We start from the raw sequence: 16,738 nt of genomic DNA on the forward strand, positions 1-16,738 counted from the left end.
GTTTTAAACGAGAGCCAGTAATGTAATCCCAACGATAATAAGGAAGGGGGAGAAAGAAAGTAACATTCTGCGCTGACATTCCGTCTAGTAAATTACACTATATCCGCTAAGCCAGATCTTCGTCCCGCTTGGAGAAGGACGCCCAGGAGCACAGGCGGCTCCACGGGCTGTGTGTAATCCAACGCTCCCGCCGCAGACACTTGCAGACGTGCGGACCCCAGCTGCCTGGGCCACGCGGGAACCGGAAGCAGACACGCCCGAGGGACAGGGGCTGCTAAACCTGACGGGGAATAGCTGCCCTTCCTCCTCCTCTGACTCTCAGTATTGCTAACGGCCCGATGATCCCTCCTCTTCCCGTGAATGTACAGCTCCCGATGAATGCCATCAGGCTGATGAAACACAGAGGGGGATTGAGTGGGGACTCCCCGTCTTCAGAGAGACGCTCCTCGTCCAAAGCCAGGGGCGAGGGGCGAGACTGGGCGAGAATTCCAGCTCCTGGAGGCACAGAGCAGCGTGCGGATCTGCAGTCAGACACACCTGAGTTCAGGTCCCGTCTCGACTCCGCACCAGCGGGGCAGCCACTCCACGCAACCTCTCAGAATCTCAGGGACCCCATTCGTACGATGGATCTAACCTGCCACCCTCCCAGAATCGACGGTGAGGACGGGGTAAGAGGCCGACAGGAACACCCTTTGTAAGCAGAGCTCGTCCACATGTGCGTTCGTGGGGACACCCTGCTCTGCTGCCCTGCATGTCTCTGTCCACAATGTGGCCTTTCCCCAAGGCTGCCCGGCAAGAGATGCCCTGGCTCACAAGCCCAGGCAGCTGCCACTCCGGCAGAGAGCTCCCTAACCTCCCCAAGCTCCCTGTCCCTGGCTCCGTGCCACCAAGCTGCCACGGCAGGAGGCTTTCAGGACCCCTGAATCCAGTGGGTAGACTTGTGGCACAGAGGCAGCCCCTGATGCTGAGCTGCTCACATGGGCGACACCATGGACACCTTGAGGGCCCACCTTCCCTGCTGGCCCGGGGTCCTACAGCAGCATCAGAATGGCCCCTTCTCGTTATTCATGGTAGTTATGTCCTACAAAGTAGCCACAGACCTGGGGTGAGCCGTATCACACCAGTGCTCCTAGGGGGGCTCCTGTGAAGCCTCTGTACACACCATTTCCGCCAACCAATCAGCACATAACCTTGTTTTACGTGTGTTTGTTTCACGACACCTTATCTAACACAGAGTTGGTTTGTTAACACTGAACACAAGGCCAACAGCATCATAACTTGTGCCTGAACGAAACTTAATTAAAACACGTTACCTTCTCCGTAAGGGCCGGTCACAGCCTCCTCATGCCTGGGTCAGATGCCAGTATTACGCCTGGGGCCATTTTAAATAGCACAATCACCAACACAGAGCACCAAAATGCAAAACACAGGCACTGAATAGTCCCCAAACGGACACTGGTGTAGGGCATGAGCTGAGACGGGGCAGAGCGCCACCTTGTTTGACCTTGGGGGGAATGTGTACCCACTGAGCTCCTCAAATTTTCACCACTTTGTGCATGTCTGCAACTCAACGTGAAAGCGCCCTGAGTACTGATTTGGGGGCTACAAATAAATTTTAGCAGGCAGATGAATTTGCAAATACGGAATCCATGAATAATGAGGAAGGACTATATCAGAAAAACTGGTATCCGTCAGCTCCAAGGGGGCCATGAGGATCCAGCGGCCTCCCCTGCCTCAAGCAAATTATTTTCCATTAACCAGACCTTTGAAAAATCACAAATTAGATTTTGGGAGGCATTCCTTGAAACCACCCCAGTCCTCTCCAAGACCATTAAACCACACTGTTAAGCGAGCTATGTAACACCCTAATTAAAAGAATTTACAGGGCTGCTGGGGTGGCTTAGTCGGGGTAGGCGTCTTACTCTTGATCTCAGCTCAGGTCTTGATCTCAGCATTGTGAGTTCAAGCCTCATGGGGGGCTCCATGCTGGGAGCCTACTTAAAAAAAAAAAAGTTTACAGCATTAAAAATGAGGACCACGTACTACAATAGAGAAAACTGTCCAACATCCACTTCTAAAAAAGGTATTTTGGAGTAGTAGGGGCCGAGAGATGCTTTTGAGAGTGCAATTCTACCAGATCCTCAAGAAACAGATCCCCCAACGCTACTCACACATTTTTAGAGCCTCAGAAATTTGCACATTCTTTTTAACAAGGAGGCATAATGTTGATTTCAAAAATAGAGCACACACACACATACGAGGAAAGTGCAGGCGAATCTCACTCATGGAGAGAAACATAAAAATCTTACATACAGTATTAGAAAGAACCCAGCAATCCACTAAGTATATTCCATTTCCAAGCAGGATTTAATTCAGGAATACAAAAATGGTCCAATATTAGGAAACCTATTCACATATCCACTATACATTTACAGATCAAAAGAGAAAAAACACATGATCATCTCCATGATGCTAAGAAAACATTCAATAAAATTCAATACCCCGTCTCAATTAAAAAAAAAAAAAAGTTCCATAAAATAAGAATCAAGGGTACTTCCTTAAACATGATCTATAGCTCACGTAGAAAAAGAAGCCAGTTAAATATTACCACAATTCACTATGATTGACATCGTTCTCAAGGTCCAGACTCGTTGCAGTTAGATAATGAAGAAATTAAGAATAACAGAAATTGCGAAGATAAGATAAAATTAACATTACTTACAGATGACATTATACCTGACTTGGAAAATGCAAAAAACTCAACTGAAAATAACAGAAGTCATAAGTAAAAGTCACCCGTACTTCCAGAAACCAACAGCTTTGAGATAAACCAATATTCCAGTTAGAAAATATAATGGAAGAAATATTCCGTTCAGAATTTTTAAAAAAGAAAAAAAAAGACTTGAATGATTGAAGGTTTGCCGAGTTCTTAGCTAGGAATATTCAAATCACAGAAGGAGCAACTCCACTAATTTGGTAATTTAACATGAGCCAATAGAAAACACCAAGAGAATGTTCCAGAATAAGCGAGAACAGCCAGGACACTTCAGAAAGAATGACGTGGGGACAGGGTTCCTATCAGTATTTAAAAAACCACAGCAGAAAGCTAAACCCTCCCATCACCCATTGGTGTTGTGGACTTAAAACCCCTAAAACTGTGGGATACCTCTGTCCTGCCTCGGAGAAACCAGCCAGTGAGAACAGAACTAAAGGAGGGAGGAGGGACCTGTAACCCAAAGAATCCTAGCAAACAAAATATCGAGACTCACCCAATGCTAAAAAAACAAACCAAAAAACACCCCTTGACCCTGCAGCACCTTCCAGCTACCATCTCAACCAGAAGCTGACTCCAACGGAAACTTTTCCATCATTTTCCTGGACAGATTTGGTAATGTACACATTGGTTAATTTCTACCATTGCTTCCCCCCAAACCCCCGCTCCCGCGGAACTGTGACTTTATCTGTATCATTTCATTGATTCCATCTTCAAACAAACCTGGACTCCAACCACCTCCCACAAACCACTCTTCCACCCAGAGCCAAGCCACCACCTCCCTCCCGTCTGCCCTACTGGCACGGCTTTCTAACTGGTCCTCACGTTTCAATCAGTTCTTGTCACTTCCCTGCTCAAAACCCTCCTTACTTGCCTCCAGCCCTTGACTCAAGTGTCTACCTTCTCCGCGAGGCCTTCCCACACCACCCCGTTTAAAACTGCAAACCCCACCCCAAGCATTCTCTATCCCACTTCTGCACCTGTCACTACATAACATCGTCTATGTTTTACCTGTTTATTTTGTTTGCTTTCAGACTTTTCTTAGGACAGGAGCCAACACGCTTTTTCTGTAAAGGTCCAGACAGAAAATAGTTTAGGTTCTGCAGACCATATGGTCCTGTCTCAACTACAAAACCACCCCGAGCAATGCGTAAAGAAATGAGCGTGGCTGGGTTCCAACCCAAGTTTATTTACAAAAACAGGCAGCCGGCCAGAATTGGCCTGGGGCCATGGTTTGCCAACACCTGCCCTATTAGAACCGATGTGCGTTTTCACAGAGATGCCCCATGAGAATGTCCACTCCGTGAATGACTATGTGTCCACTTTCATCACTTTGTTCACTGCTGTATACTCAGGTCCTAGAAGAGTGTCTGGCCTAGAGGAAGCACTACATTTTGGCCAACGGAACAAGTAAGTGACATGAGCTCAGTGACTGACGAAGCCAAGACGGTACTGCGTGTAAACACACAGATCCGTGGATGAGCACAGAAAGTCCAGAAACACAAGACGAGCTGTCATTTTGTTGACAGAAAGGTGGCACTTCAAATCCGCAGGATGAAGACAAGCCTCCAGCCACGGGCCTCGGGACAACTGGCTAGCGAGGGGAAAAGAGCAAGGCTGGGTCCCTGCTCGTGCCAAATTAAATTCCAAAAGATCAAAACGTTTAATGTTTTAAGTAAAATCATAGGGGGAAAAAACTGTGGGAGAATTTTTTTATTCTCTCAAGAAACGAAAAAGCCTTTCTAAGTAGACCACCAAAGCTTTCAAGGAAAAGAGTCATCAAACTACACAAAAATAAAAAATTTCTATGGGGAAAAAAAGCCCCACATGCATCATAAACAAAGGAAAAAAAAACAACTCGCCAGAAAAACTCCTGGAACTCTTAACTAAGGTTGAATTTTCCTAATAACTAATAAGCTTCATATAATGCATCTAAAATAAGACAGAATGGAAAGCAAAGGGAGATACAAACAGCTTTCCAAACATGAAAATAGGCTCAACTTCACACAGTGAGGGGAGTCTTCTATGAAAACCACCAAATTCTACTTTTCACCTCTCAGATCTGTAAAAATCAGAACACCTGACCACACTCCCAGGCAGAAGGGAAGGCAAAGACGCAGGACTTCGTGTCTGGCTGATAAAAATCTCCACGGAGACGGCAGGCAACAAGACCCACACATGCTCACACCTTCCACCCGGCAAGTCCACCCCCAAGGGTTTTTTTTTTCCAAATTATGTAATTATGACAGCAGTGTTTGCAAAATACCGAAATGGTCCCATCCGCAGGGAAGCAGCCAGAGAAATCAGAGATCACTACAGGATGGGTGGCTCTGTTCTTGTCGAACAAGAACACAAACAGCTCTACCTGTGCCACGAGGAAAGTGCTGGGGTGAACGGGGTCGGGGAGGAGCAGACGGCTACAGGATCTCACTACTGAGGGAACAGCTGGCCGTGACCAAGCACGGGCTGGGGGGGGGGGCAGCGCAGCCGCGGGGGAGGGTGGGCGCTGGGCTCCATGCCGGCTTCAGCAGTTCCGACAGGTGCCAGGCAAGCCCCAAGCCCGTCGAGGCCTGTTGCCCACTGGTAACACCGCAGTTAGAAGGGAATCCGCCTCTCCGTTGCTGGGAGTGTCAAGGCTACACGCGAAGCCTCCTGCAGGGAACTGGCCCTGAGCAGGCGCCCAGGTAAACCAGCGCTATTCACGCCACCAGCGGTGTCACCGCAGCCTCCCGAGAGAGGCCACGGAGCAAGGAGACGTGGTCACCAGGCATCTTCTCATACCCTTTGAATCTGATACCCTGCAGCACGTTTACCTATTCAGAAAGTAACAAAAGTATTTTTTTAACCACAAAAATATTTTTAGTAATAGTAAAGTTACTTGGAAAAATGCATAGGATAGACAGTTTAAAAGACAAAAAACAAAAAAGCAGGCCTCAAAACGGCACAGAAAGGCCTCAATGAAAGAAATTGCTGTAAAAACTAGGCCCGGGACTGAAGGAAGTAAAGCAGACGTCCGCCACAGTCCGTGCTCAGAGCGCTGAGTTACCCCTCGTGTTGTCCAAATACTCTACGGTACGTTTATAAACACCCCTGAACTCCAGTGACACTAAAGGGTGTGCCAGGCACCGTGCGCAACCCTCACGTTCCCCGAGTCAACACCGAGAAGCGAGGACACGGGTCACGCAAGGTCACTGGTATTTGCACCCCCCGCTCCCCCCATCCACACCTGGTCTGATTTGGAGCAAACACTGACCGAGGGCCACTGTTACAGGCCGGGGGCTCGGGGTGGCTGTGGGACGGTCCCCGCCCCACGATGCATCAACGCCTCACACAAGCGTGTGCGTGCTGCCTCAGCAAGGGCCAGGAACGCAGGCCATGCACCGAGTCCCCACGAGTCAGCAGCACTAGGGAGGCTCCCCTGAGGAGGGGGCTTCCATCTGAGGGTTGAAACCGACGGGTGAAGTGGGCGAAGGCAGTGGAAGAGCATTCAAGGCCCCGCTGTGGGGTGACGCCTGGTGTGGCCGGGCTGGGGAAAGGCTCCAGGGGCGAGGAGGCCCAGTGGAGGCACAGCTGGAGAGGACCCCATGTCAGGGGGCCTCCTCGCTGGGTTGGGGTTTTTGTGTTTATCCTCAGAGGCCTGGGTACCCCTGAAGGGTCTGGCGGGGAGGGGTGGAGATGGGGTCTCTCTGCGGCAGGGAGGTGCCTCCCGAGAGCACGCTGAGCTTGGCCGCAGCCTCTGCTCCCCCTGACCCCCTCCCAAAGGTGGGGCGGGGGGGTCAACTGGCCTCTCTGGGGAGAGTCCCAGGCAGGCCTCGGCCCCTGGACACTCCCCCACACCCCTGCAGCCAGGGCACGATGAATAGGCCTCTGTGGTCCCCTCAATAGGCCTTTCACCAGTTCGTGCCTCTCAGTGCTCCTCGCTGGCTCACGATCCTCCCTTGGGGCACGAAACACAAAGAAGCTGTCCGGGGGTGCCCTGGCTGCGGGGATGAGGCACTTAGATGGAGAAGTACTGGTCAGATGGGTCCGCACGTGAGAAGCCCACGGGCCTGGCCAGCGCTCTCCTCGGCCTCAGCGAAGCATGGGGTCTCAGGGACGCAAGGTGGCCGGGTCAGGAGAAGCCCAACAACTCTGCCCGGTTCTGTCTTTTTGACGTTCGGGCTCCTTTGCCAGATGAGCAAGGCCGTCCAGAGAGCCCCCCGGTGTCTGCAGTGTGGTCCCCTGCCCTTCTTCTCAGACCAAAGGCCTGTGCAGCCTCAGCCCGCCACTCCCCCCACTGACGGGTCTCCGCCCTGACCGTGCCCATCTCACCCCGGTCTGTGTCACCTCTGCTGTCACCTCCCCGCCCAACCACCCCCACACCACGCCTTCCCTGACCCCCGTGCCACCCAGACCCAAGCACCTGATCCCGCCCACCTCACGCTGCCTCACCTCGTTCCACCTTCCCGAACACCCTGTGGGGACAGTCTCTGGGGACAGTCTCTGTGTTTCCCTCAGCTGACGAGGAACGGGAGGCTCACAGCTCGAGTCACCTGTCTGATGTCACCCTGCGAGTCTCCTGCCCGGGACTGCCTTCCCAGCCGCAGCCTCAGCTCGCTGGTTCCAAGCACCTGAGTGTCCCTTGCCACCGACACAGGACACCCTGCTGGCAGCGGGACCTGGACCCGCGTAGGGCAGGGCCCACCACAGCGGGTCAGGGAGGGTTGAACAAATAAATGAGGGTGACCAACCTCCGCTCCACAGCTGGCTCAGAGAACACCCTGGCAGCCCTGAAACTCGCCCAGAGCCTCCACCGGCAAGGGCTTTCCTCCTCCCTCCGCTCATGCACGCGGTGGGGCGAAATCCTCGAAGCGCGTTTACACCCCTCAGGTCACAGCCGGGATCACCGTGATAGCCTACTTCCCAGGGGAGGAGACCGAGAGCCCTGACTCAGGTTACCCAGAAGGACCACGACGGCAGTTGGGGCTGGGATCCAGGCCAGGGTCCCTGTGCACCCGCTCCCAGAGCTGCTCCGGGGGAGGGCCCCGGGCACACTGAGAAATAAACCCTGGCCCTGACCTCCAGGTCGCTCTCTTGGGGTGGGATGTCTGCCAGACTGGTCCACGGCCCAAAGTTTCCAAAAGCAATCCTCAGGACTCTCCCAAACAGCAAGGCCTGCAAAGCCCCCACGGCCCCAGGGCCCACGTCACTCGACACTCACGTGGATACCCACAAACCGTTCCAGCTTTCATCCTGCCGAGCAGTTTGGGGCCAAAAGAGCAGCTCCCCAGTCAACGTCCCACCTCCTGTGGGCTGTGGCCTTATTCAAACTCCTGATTCACTGCTTTGCTCTGATTCATTAAACACGGGGCCTGTAAGACAGGCTGCAGGTCTCCCGAGGAACCTCCGAGGCTCCAGACACCCACGCGAGGTGCCCTATCCCAGACGGGAGCTGTGACCGGCCACCCCAGCTCCCCGCTCGCCGCCCCACCCCTGCCCCGCTGCCTGGGCTTGAGATCACTTGGTCACCGGCCTGGCCTCTGCACAGCATTTCTTCTCCTCCTCCCACCTCCACCCAGACAGGCCACATGGGGCGAGGCAGGCCAGGGGGCCCTAGAGGCCTAGGTCAGCCCCGTGAGATGCTCCAACCGCAGGGTCTGTGCGGACACCGCAAGCCGGCAAGAGGGCCTGGAGGCCATGTGAGTGTATCCACAGGCTCGCTTCACTCCTCGCTCACTGAGCCGGGCTCAGAGCTGAGAATCGACCGGAGCCGGCCTGACCCGCCCAGCCACCTGTGAACCCGGGCAGGAGGGGCCTCTGTCCTGCCCACGGCCGTGCCCCAGCACCCGGCTCCTGCCGGCCCCCAGCGTTTGCCGAGCCTTCCGAGGTGCCCAGACGCAGAGCTGCTGTCACGCTGCGTGGAACAGGGGTTCACGGGGGCACCTCGGGGCCCCGGGCAGAGCAATGGACAACTGCTCCATCTCCCACTCCACCATGCGTGCCCCCTCTGGAGACCAGACACACTCAACACACCCCAGCCCAGCCCCCGGGCCCTGCTCGCTCCCTCGAGACAGGCCCCAGCCCTGCGTCACGTCACGCAGCTTCCTCCGCAGAAGTGCCCACTCCCAGCCATCCCCTTCTCCTCCCCGCGCCGTGAAGGCCTCCTTCACCGGGGAAGCCAGGGGCCGCGCTCCTGCTCCACGCCGGACCGGGTGAGGCCGCTCCGCGAGGTGGTGCCAAATGCCTCTCTTCGGCGAGACGGACACGTCCGAGGGCGACAACGCACAGGCCACAGCCTCACGTTCCAGAGGACTGGGCCCCAAACCCAGCCTCACTGCTCTGGGACCCCGAACACAGCGCCTCGTCGCTCTGGGCCTCGCTGGTTCCATCTGCCAACGGGGCGAACACCCCCTCGGCCACAGGGGTGCCGCGGGAAGGACACGATGCTGGCTGCACCGTCGCTGGCTGCCCTGGCTCCCACCCGCTCGGGGAGCCAGCCCGCCTCGCCAGCCTCCAGGGAAGGCTCCTGGGCGCAGCGCCTCGGGCTGGAGACGACGGCACCCCTGCGCCCTGCGGCAGGGAGCGCGGCCACGGCTCAGGAGCCCCTCCGTGGAGGGGGCCGCTCCCCTCCGCCCTGGTCAGGTCAGGAGGAATCCGGAATCGCCCAAGGAGGCCCTGCCGACAGGGGTGGGGGCTCGGAGGCTGTGGAGGCTGCAGCCTGAACGTGAGGCCGCGGCTCAGGGTGGTGGGATGACACGGTTCTCATTTCCCCCTTGTGAGGGGTGGGATATGGGGTTCTTCCTGTTTCTGCCTCTTCCTGTTTCACTTCTGTCAGTGTGAGCCAAAGCACTCGAGTGGCACTGACCTCCCTGAGGCGGTGTCACCGGCCCTGCTTGTCGCAGGTGGCTTGGACACATGCGCCACCCCTGGGTCTGAGAACGGTGCTCCAGGTCAACTTGCCTTCCCTCATGTTACGTAAGAGGAAACGGAGAGCCACAGGGAAGGGCCTTGCCCACAGTCACCCCCACAGGCCCCTGGATTCAGCCCCGGGCCCTGTCACCCGTCTCAGGCAGCCTCTGTGACATTCTCTGATGCTTTAAGCCTGGAGGCCAGCCTCTGCCCTAGGTGGAGGCGGAACAGTCATCCTACCGGCGTCCTACCTGCCAGGAGAACAGAGGCCCAGTCAGCGGCAGTGATTTCCCCAAAGCAGCACAGCATTGGGGGAAAATTAAATTCGGAACTTTCTCTGCCTTCTTCCCCACTCTGTCTCTGCCAGGGAGGACCCTCTGTGAAGAATGCCCCGCTCCAGGGACACCCCCCAAGAAACGATCACCTTGTCACCGCACGGACACTTTCCACCGACCCATGACCCACACTGCCCCCCCCCGGCACTGCTCTTGCGAAGCAGCCCACCCTGAACCCGCACAGCACCGGCGGCCCTGGAGGGGAGCCCGGGTGGTGAGGGAGGGGAAGCCACGCACGGAGCGGGCTGTGCAGCCTCAGGACTGGCGGCAGAAACCGGCATGGAGTGGTCAAGAGCCAGGGCTCTCCAGCAGACAGGCTGGGGAGAGCAAACCCAGGCAGCTGGGGAGGGGGAGAGCTCCCCCCCCCCGTAGCGAGGTGACGCCCACTCTTCACCAGAGTATTCTGCTTTCCTCGCTTCCTCTGTCCTAAGAATCGTCCCAAGGACAAAAAGCCTTTTGCAAACTCGAAGCATCTCCAAAACCGAAGGAGTTCTGCCTTAAATAAAAACAGTAACCAGGGGTGCCTGGGCGGCTCAGTCAGTGAAGCTTCTGCCTTCAGCTCAGGTCATGAACTTGGGGTCCTGGGATTCAGCCCCACATGGGGCTCCCTGCTTGGCAGGGCGTCTGCTTCCCCTTCTCCCTCTGCTCCTGCCCCACACCGCTCATTCTCTGTCTCTCAGATAAATCTTAAAAAAAAAAAAAAAAAAAACTCCACCTACAAGACAAAACATGAAAAACGAAGCCCCCTCTTTCTACTTTTGCCAACAGACAGCCCTGAAATATTCAGTGGTCATTCGGGGGAGGTAAAAACAGATATTCTTTTAAAAACTTACGTGAGCTGGACCCCAGGATCATGACCTGAGCCGAAGGCAGATGCTTCACCGACTGTGGTCCCAGGCGTCCCAGGATTCCCTTTTTAAAAGGACGGGTCCCCCTCAAACCCCTTCCATCCCAGCTCCCCCCAAGGTGGGCTGTGACTCAGACGACATTCTGCTGTCTGAGCCCAAAGCCGAGCTGGGCTGAAGAACTAAATCCAAGCTCAGTTTCCCACAAGGTAAGACCCATGCAGGAGACGACGGCACAACCACTCAAGTTATCTTGTAGTCATTTAAATGACTTTAGAGTTTGAAAATGTTTCAGGAATTTTAAGTCAGAAAGCATGACTAAGAAACTTTATGTAGAGAACATCAAGAATTCTTTAAAAAGGCTTTAAAAAGATTGGAAAGCAAGACTTTGCAAAGTTAGTAGTTATCTCTGGGTGATTGGAACGGTGAGTAATTTTTTTCCCATTCTCTTAAATTTTCCAGTTTCTGTAATGTGCATGGAACATTTTTTTAATTGGGAAAACATGTGTTTGGGGATTGCGAGGCTGTTTTTTAACGAGGATCCCGCATCGGGCTGCTCCGCGGCTTGCTGAAGGAGGCAGGCACACTAAGGCCAGCAGACACCGCGAAGAGGGGACACAGCGGGGGCAGGACGGCGCTCGCGTGCAGGCCCGGGGTGGGGGGGGGGATGCCACACAGCTCAGCACACTCTGGCCTGGCGGAGACGATCCTGCGGCTGTGACCCTGCGGCCCCTTACAGTATGAGGTCCAAAGTCCTCGGGTTTCCCTCAAAGGATGCAGAGTCCCTGCCTCGGGGGAGAGAACCACAACACAGCCTCGCACGCTGCTCCAGCCCCAGGAACGGACAGAGCCGGAACCCACAGGCCTTAAAAATAGGCCCAGGAACCGAAAGAGGCACCGCCACCACTCCAAACGGTCACACTTCCTCCCCACAGCAGGGGCCCACGACCAGCCTGCCCTGCCTTAGCTGGGTTGGAGAGCCCGGGGCCCCGGGGAACCCCGGGAAACTGTCCCCAGCAGGCTGCACCCCGGAGCACGCATGCAACCCCAACTCCATGTGTGGGCACCGGGCCAGGAGCGCTGCATCCTTCCTGATGACAAGGGCAATGGCAAGGAGCGGGCCTGCCTCTGGGCCACGGCTTGGGTTGGGCCCTGGCTTGTGCTAGGCCCTACCTGCCATACCTCATCCACGCCTCACGCTGCCCCACGAAGCTGTCACTTCTCACACGATTCCCACAACCCTACAGGCTCAGGCCCCCGGTCTTCCCTTCCAGCCACATCTCCCACCAAAATCCCCCACCTCACCACTGATGCCCAGCCACTCTGCACCTAGCAAAATGGTGACAGGCTGGGCCAAGGGCCTAGCCACTGCTGCAGCCTCCACTCCCACACAGCTTCCCTTCCAGCCGGGCCAGCCACTCCTCCTCTGCCCAGGCCAGACCTGCCCTGCGCGGCCCCTCTCAAAGGCCACACCCCACACAATCCCCGTGATCAGCCCTGGGGGCTCCCTCCTCCGTGCCCCCCGAGGGAACCTCTCACACTCCAACTTGGGCCCTTCCTCAGTCCGCCTGTGCCTGGGAGCTCTGCGCACCTGTGATGACCGGGCTGCCAGCACCCCGAGGACAGGCGTGGGCGGGGTCCACCTCTGCTGAGAACTTAGGCTTAGACAGACTCTGCCACTTCCCAGCCATGTGACTGGGGACACGTTACCTCACCTCTAAACCTGCCTTTGCTCATCAGGACAAAGAGAAGAGCATAACAATACCCACCTTACAGGACTATTTCAAGAATAAAAGAAAACAGTGAACAGGAAACACTCGTTTGGCCCCACAGCTCTGCAGCCAGAGAGAGAACACCCTCGGCCACCTAAAAGGGGGCCAGAGTCCAGGCAATAGCAGCTCTACAAAGTGTGTGGCCTAGGCAGGGCCCAAAGACAAGCAGTGTGAGGCAGCCCCACCCCTCCCAGCGCCTGCCTGTCCGTGGCGGACACCAGGTCCCACGGTTGAATGTCAGTAGCAGGCTGCCCCTGTTGAAAGGGAGCCTTCCTGCCCAGCATGCTGGAGCTGATGCCCCGGGCCCATGAGAGAGCCCAAGCCCCAGGAGGAAGGGTCAGGTTATATCCACTTTTGGTCCAGATGTCTGCATCGCACAACATCTGGCATTGGACCTCCTGACTCTTCCCAGCTCAGAGAACCTGGAGCCCCACAGAAGCTCGCTCAGCCAGCCAGCTTGGTTCATCTGTTCCCTGGAATCACAAGCAGTTTCCTGTGGATAAAACCCCCAAACCCTGCTCGGAGCAGCTGCTTCCAGCAGGATCTTTACTTCGGCTGTCACCCGCGCACCTGGCTTCTCTTCCCTACTCAGCTGTGATCTCCCACAAGGCAGGGTCAGGCCCGAGCCCCCCACCTGGCACTCAAAAGATGCTTCTAGCACAGACGCTGCTGAAGGAAAGAGTCCAGTCAGGTTTGGATCTACAAGGTGCCTTTCATCACGACAGCCGAGCAACAATCCCTGTGTGGGGGACCAGTTGTTCTCTCCCATCTTAGACAGACACTGTGACTCAGAAGTGACAACAGTGTGTCTGGGGTCAGGCGTCACTACCAGAGGCTCCCTGACACCTTCAAAACCACCTCAGGGAACACGGCATGCTTCTGAATGACCTCAGCTTTAATTACACAACAACCACAATCTGGGAGGTTTAAATTCCTAAATCTAACAGGTTGTCACAGGTGTAAAGTGGAGAAAACATGGGGAAGTGATCCACCGGCCACGTAAACATTCTGGGCCCCATCTGGGGGCGCAGGCCAGCCACTGGCTCCCAACTCTACTTTGGCATTAGGTCACTACTAAGCTTGACCCTCTCTGAACAGCAATTTCTTTTTTTTTTTTTTTTAAGATTCTATTTATTTATGTGACAGAGAGACAGCCAGCGAGAGAGGGAACACAGCAGGGGAGTAGGAGAGGAAGAAGCAGACTTCCCAGCGGAGGAGCCTGACGTGGGGCTCGATCCCGGAACGCCGGGATCACGCCCTGAGCCGAAGGCAGATGCTTAACGACTGCGCTACCCAGGCGCCCCTCTGAACATCAATTTCTCATCTGATACGTGAAAGGTGGACAAAGTGAGCCCTGCTAAGAGGCTGAGATTCCAGTCTCTACAGACACCCTCACCCTTAATTTACTAGTCCAGAAATTCTCTCATTTGTCTGCTAAATGCTTCCTGCTCCGCACGTGCCCTGTGCTGGGCACTGAGGAGACATGGACTGGGCCATGCCCTCGAGGGGCTCACTGGCTGCCTGGAGAGGCGGTCACACAGGCTATCACGATGCCACCACGATCGGCCTGATCAACCTCAGACATGTGCCCAGTACACAGAGCCCCGGCAGCGGGACAGGAAGTGAAGGAAGGCTTCCCAGGAAGTGGCAGCGCTGGCGCTGAGGCTTGAAGGGACACCTGTAGGCGTGTGTGGGGCAGGTGAGGAGCGGTGGCTTTCCAGGAAGAGAAATCAGCAGGCCTAAAACACAGGGCATCAAAGCACTACGGGGACAGAGTTCAGGGGGTGAGACAGGAGGGAGGCCCAGGTGCCAGGACAGGAGACTGGTAACTACGGGGCATTTCTCCTCTCCACATGCAGTGCAGCAGGCACAGTGAGGCCGAGCTGGGCACGTTTGGGGGGGCAGGCTCTGGGGTCAGACGGGCCAAGGGGCAACGCCAGCCATGCCACTTCCTCACTGACCATCTCTGAGCAAGTCTCTCCCCTCTTTGAACCTCTGGCTTCTCTGTGACATGGACATGATATTCTTGTCTGGCAAAGTCAGAATCAAATTGACAGAGCACACATAACGTCCTTGCACACAGTAAGCGCTCTATACATGCCAGGTGCTAGAATTAATTATTACTGTCCTCAAGGAATGGTCCTTGGGACAGGGCCTAACAGGGGAGGGAAGGTGCTCAGAGGCAGAGGACAGCGGGAGCGTGCTGACGGGGAAGTGAGGAAGGGCTGCCTGGAGCTTCTGAGCAAGCAGGGCTGAGGGGCCTGAAGCAGATGGTCCCTCAGACCCCTCCTATTTCAGACATCCTGTGCCAGGTGGCAGGTGCGCCTGCCAGGCTGGCACACAGCCTGGCACACAGTAGGTGCTCAGTGAATGTTTGCTGAATGAACTAATGACGATCCTTCAATGTTTGCTCAAAACTAAGTCGTGACACCTTTTCAGAAAAGACACCTGAGAAACCCATTTCCTGGTCATCTCTTACTTGGTAGGCACCCCCTCCCTCACTCCCACCCCTGCCCTGCCCATGAGGAAAGGTCATCCCTGGGACAGGTGGGTCTGGGACCCACTCCCTGAGGAGACAGGTCTTATTCTAAGGTAAGCCTGGCTCCCACAAAAGGGAGGATTCAAAGTTATTTCCTCTCCTCACTAGCCTCCAGGGCGTGGCCTGCTGAGGGGCCTGGAACCCTAGGGCTGCGGTGACCCTGCTGCTGTGTGACCTTAGAGGGGATATGTTGGCTCTTTGGGACTCCCTGATGGTAAACGACCAGGGGACAGGTCCAATTCTGTCCGAATCTCCAAAGCTGACATTCCCTCCTTCACAATGCTGTCACCCCCCTCAGAAATCCCCAGCTCAGACTGGGGACGAGGGGGGTGGGGGTGGGAGGTGGCTGACAACGTGGTATGAAATCATCCCCGCATGAAGAAGGGAGGGGTCTTTCCATGGAGAAAACGAAAAGCCCACACTACAGGGGAGGGGGCTCCTCGGCTTCAGTCTGGGCAGGATCCATCCAAAGCGATTACCTCACACCCAGCCAAGCAGGGAGACCCCACCCACACCTACCAGTCCCAGGCTCTTCCAAACAATACCAGGCACCCCCGTCCCAGCCCACAGCAGATGTAAGACCTAGGGCCTCAGCTGAGCAAGATCACACCCAGAGAGGTAGCAGGCCTTGCTCTCGGAGCTAAGTGGGTGGGTTCAGGAGGCCAAGGCCCAACAGGTCCCCAGTTAGAGCTGGTGGGGAGGAGGCAAGGCAGTGTGAGAGGTGCGGGAAGACAAAGGCTTCAGGAAGCTGGGGACGGTGGCCACCGCAGGCTTGCAGGGAGGTCTGCCCAGAGCCCATTGGGGGCCTGCCCCCCACCCCCGTGATGCGCTCCGGGTCTCCCCAGATCCCACGCCCACACTCCCTGCAGCGGCACGGAGCCCAGGGGAGGGCTTCCCAGAGAAGGCAGGGACCTGCCACAACCACGGAGAGGAAGAAGGGTGAACAAACATACTCGAAAGGACAGACAGAGGGAGACACCGAGTGACCCGGGAAAGAGGAAGAGAGCCAGGAACAGGAGTGTGCGGAGCCGCTCCTGGGACCGAAATTAGAGACCGAGACACACGGACACAGGAAAAAGCTATACGTGGGGAGCTGGGGGCGCATGGAGGAGGCCACGACACGCTGAGACAGAGACATAAAGAGACAGACACACGCAGAGAGACACACGCAGAGACGGAAACACAGAGAGACGGAGACGCACGGAGAGACAGAGACGCACGCAGAGACGGAAACACAGAGAGACCGAGACGCACGGAGAGACAGAGACGCACGCAGAGACGGAAACACAGAGAGACCGAGACGCACTCAGAGACGGAGATGGGCGCAGAGACCGAGACACAGAGACCGAGAGGCGCACAGAGACACACGCAGAGACGGAGACCCGCGCAGAGACCCCCGGAGGCCCGCACTCCCCCGGCGCTGCCCGCCCCGGCCCGCCCCACTCACCGAGGCCGCAGACCTCACGGCGCAGGCTGAGGCGGCCGCGCTCCTCGGCTATGGCGCGCAGCATGCGCTGCAGCGAGCGCTCCTCGGCCTCGGCGCCGCCCGCAGGCTCCGGGGAGGCGGCGGCAGTGGCGGGGAGGGC

At 56.1% G+C, this 16,738-nt stretch overlaps 1 protein-coding gene across 1 annotated transcript in view; it reads right to left on the reverse strand.

Annotated features, from left to right (window-relative positions):
• KIAA0930 (KIAA0930 ortholog) overlaps positions 1-16,732 on the reverse strand; it is a 33,418-nt gene extending 16,686 nt beyond the window's left edge. Inside the window, exon 1 of the mRNA XM_034643923.1 lies at positions 16,600-16,732. Coding sequence (XP_034499814.1) covers positions 16,600-16,663 — 64 coding nt within the window. The 5' untranslated portion in view covers positions 16,664-16,732. The remainder of the gene's footprint in view (positions 1-16,599) is intronic.
• Between the last annotated feature and the right edge of the window lie 6 nt (positions 16,733-16,738).

The sequence above is a fragment of the Ailuropoda melanoleuca genome, chromosome 15 (genome assembly GCF_002007445.2).
Source record: "Ailuropoda melanoleuca isolate Jingjing chromosome 15, ASM200744v2, whole genome shotgun sequence".
NCBI lineage: Eukaryota > Metazoa > Chordata > Mammalia > Carnivora > Ursidae > Ailuropoda > Ailuropoda melanoleuca.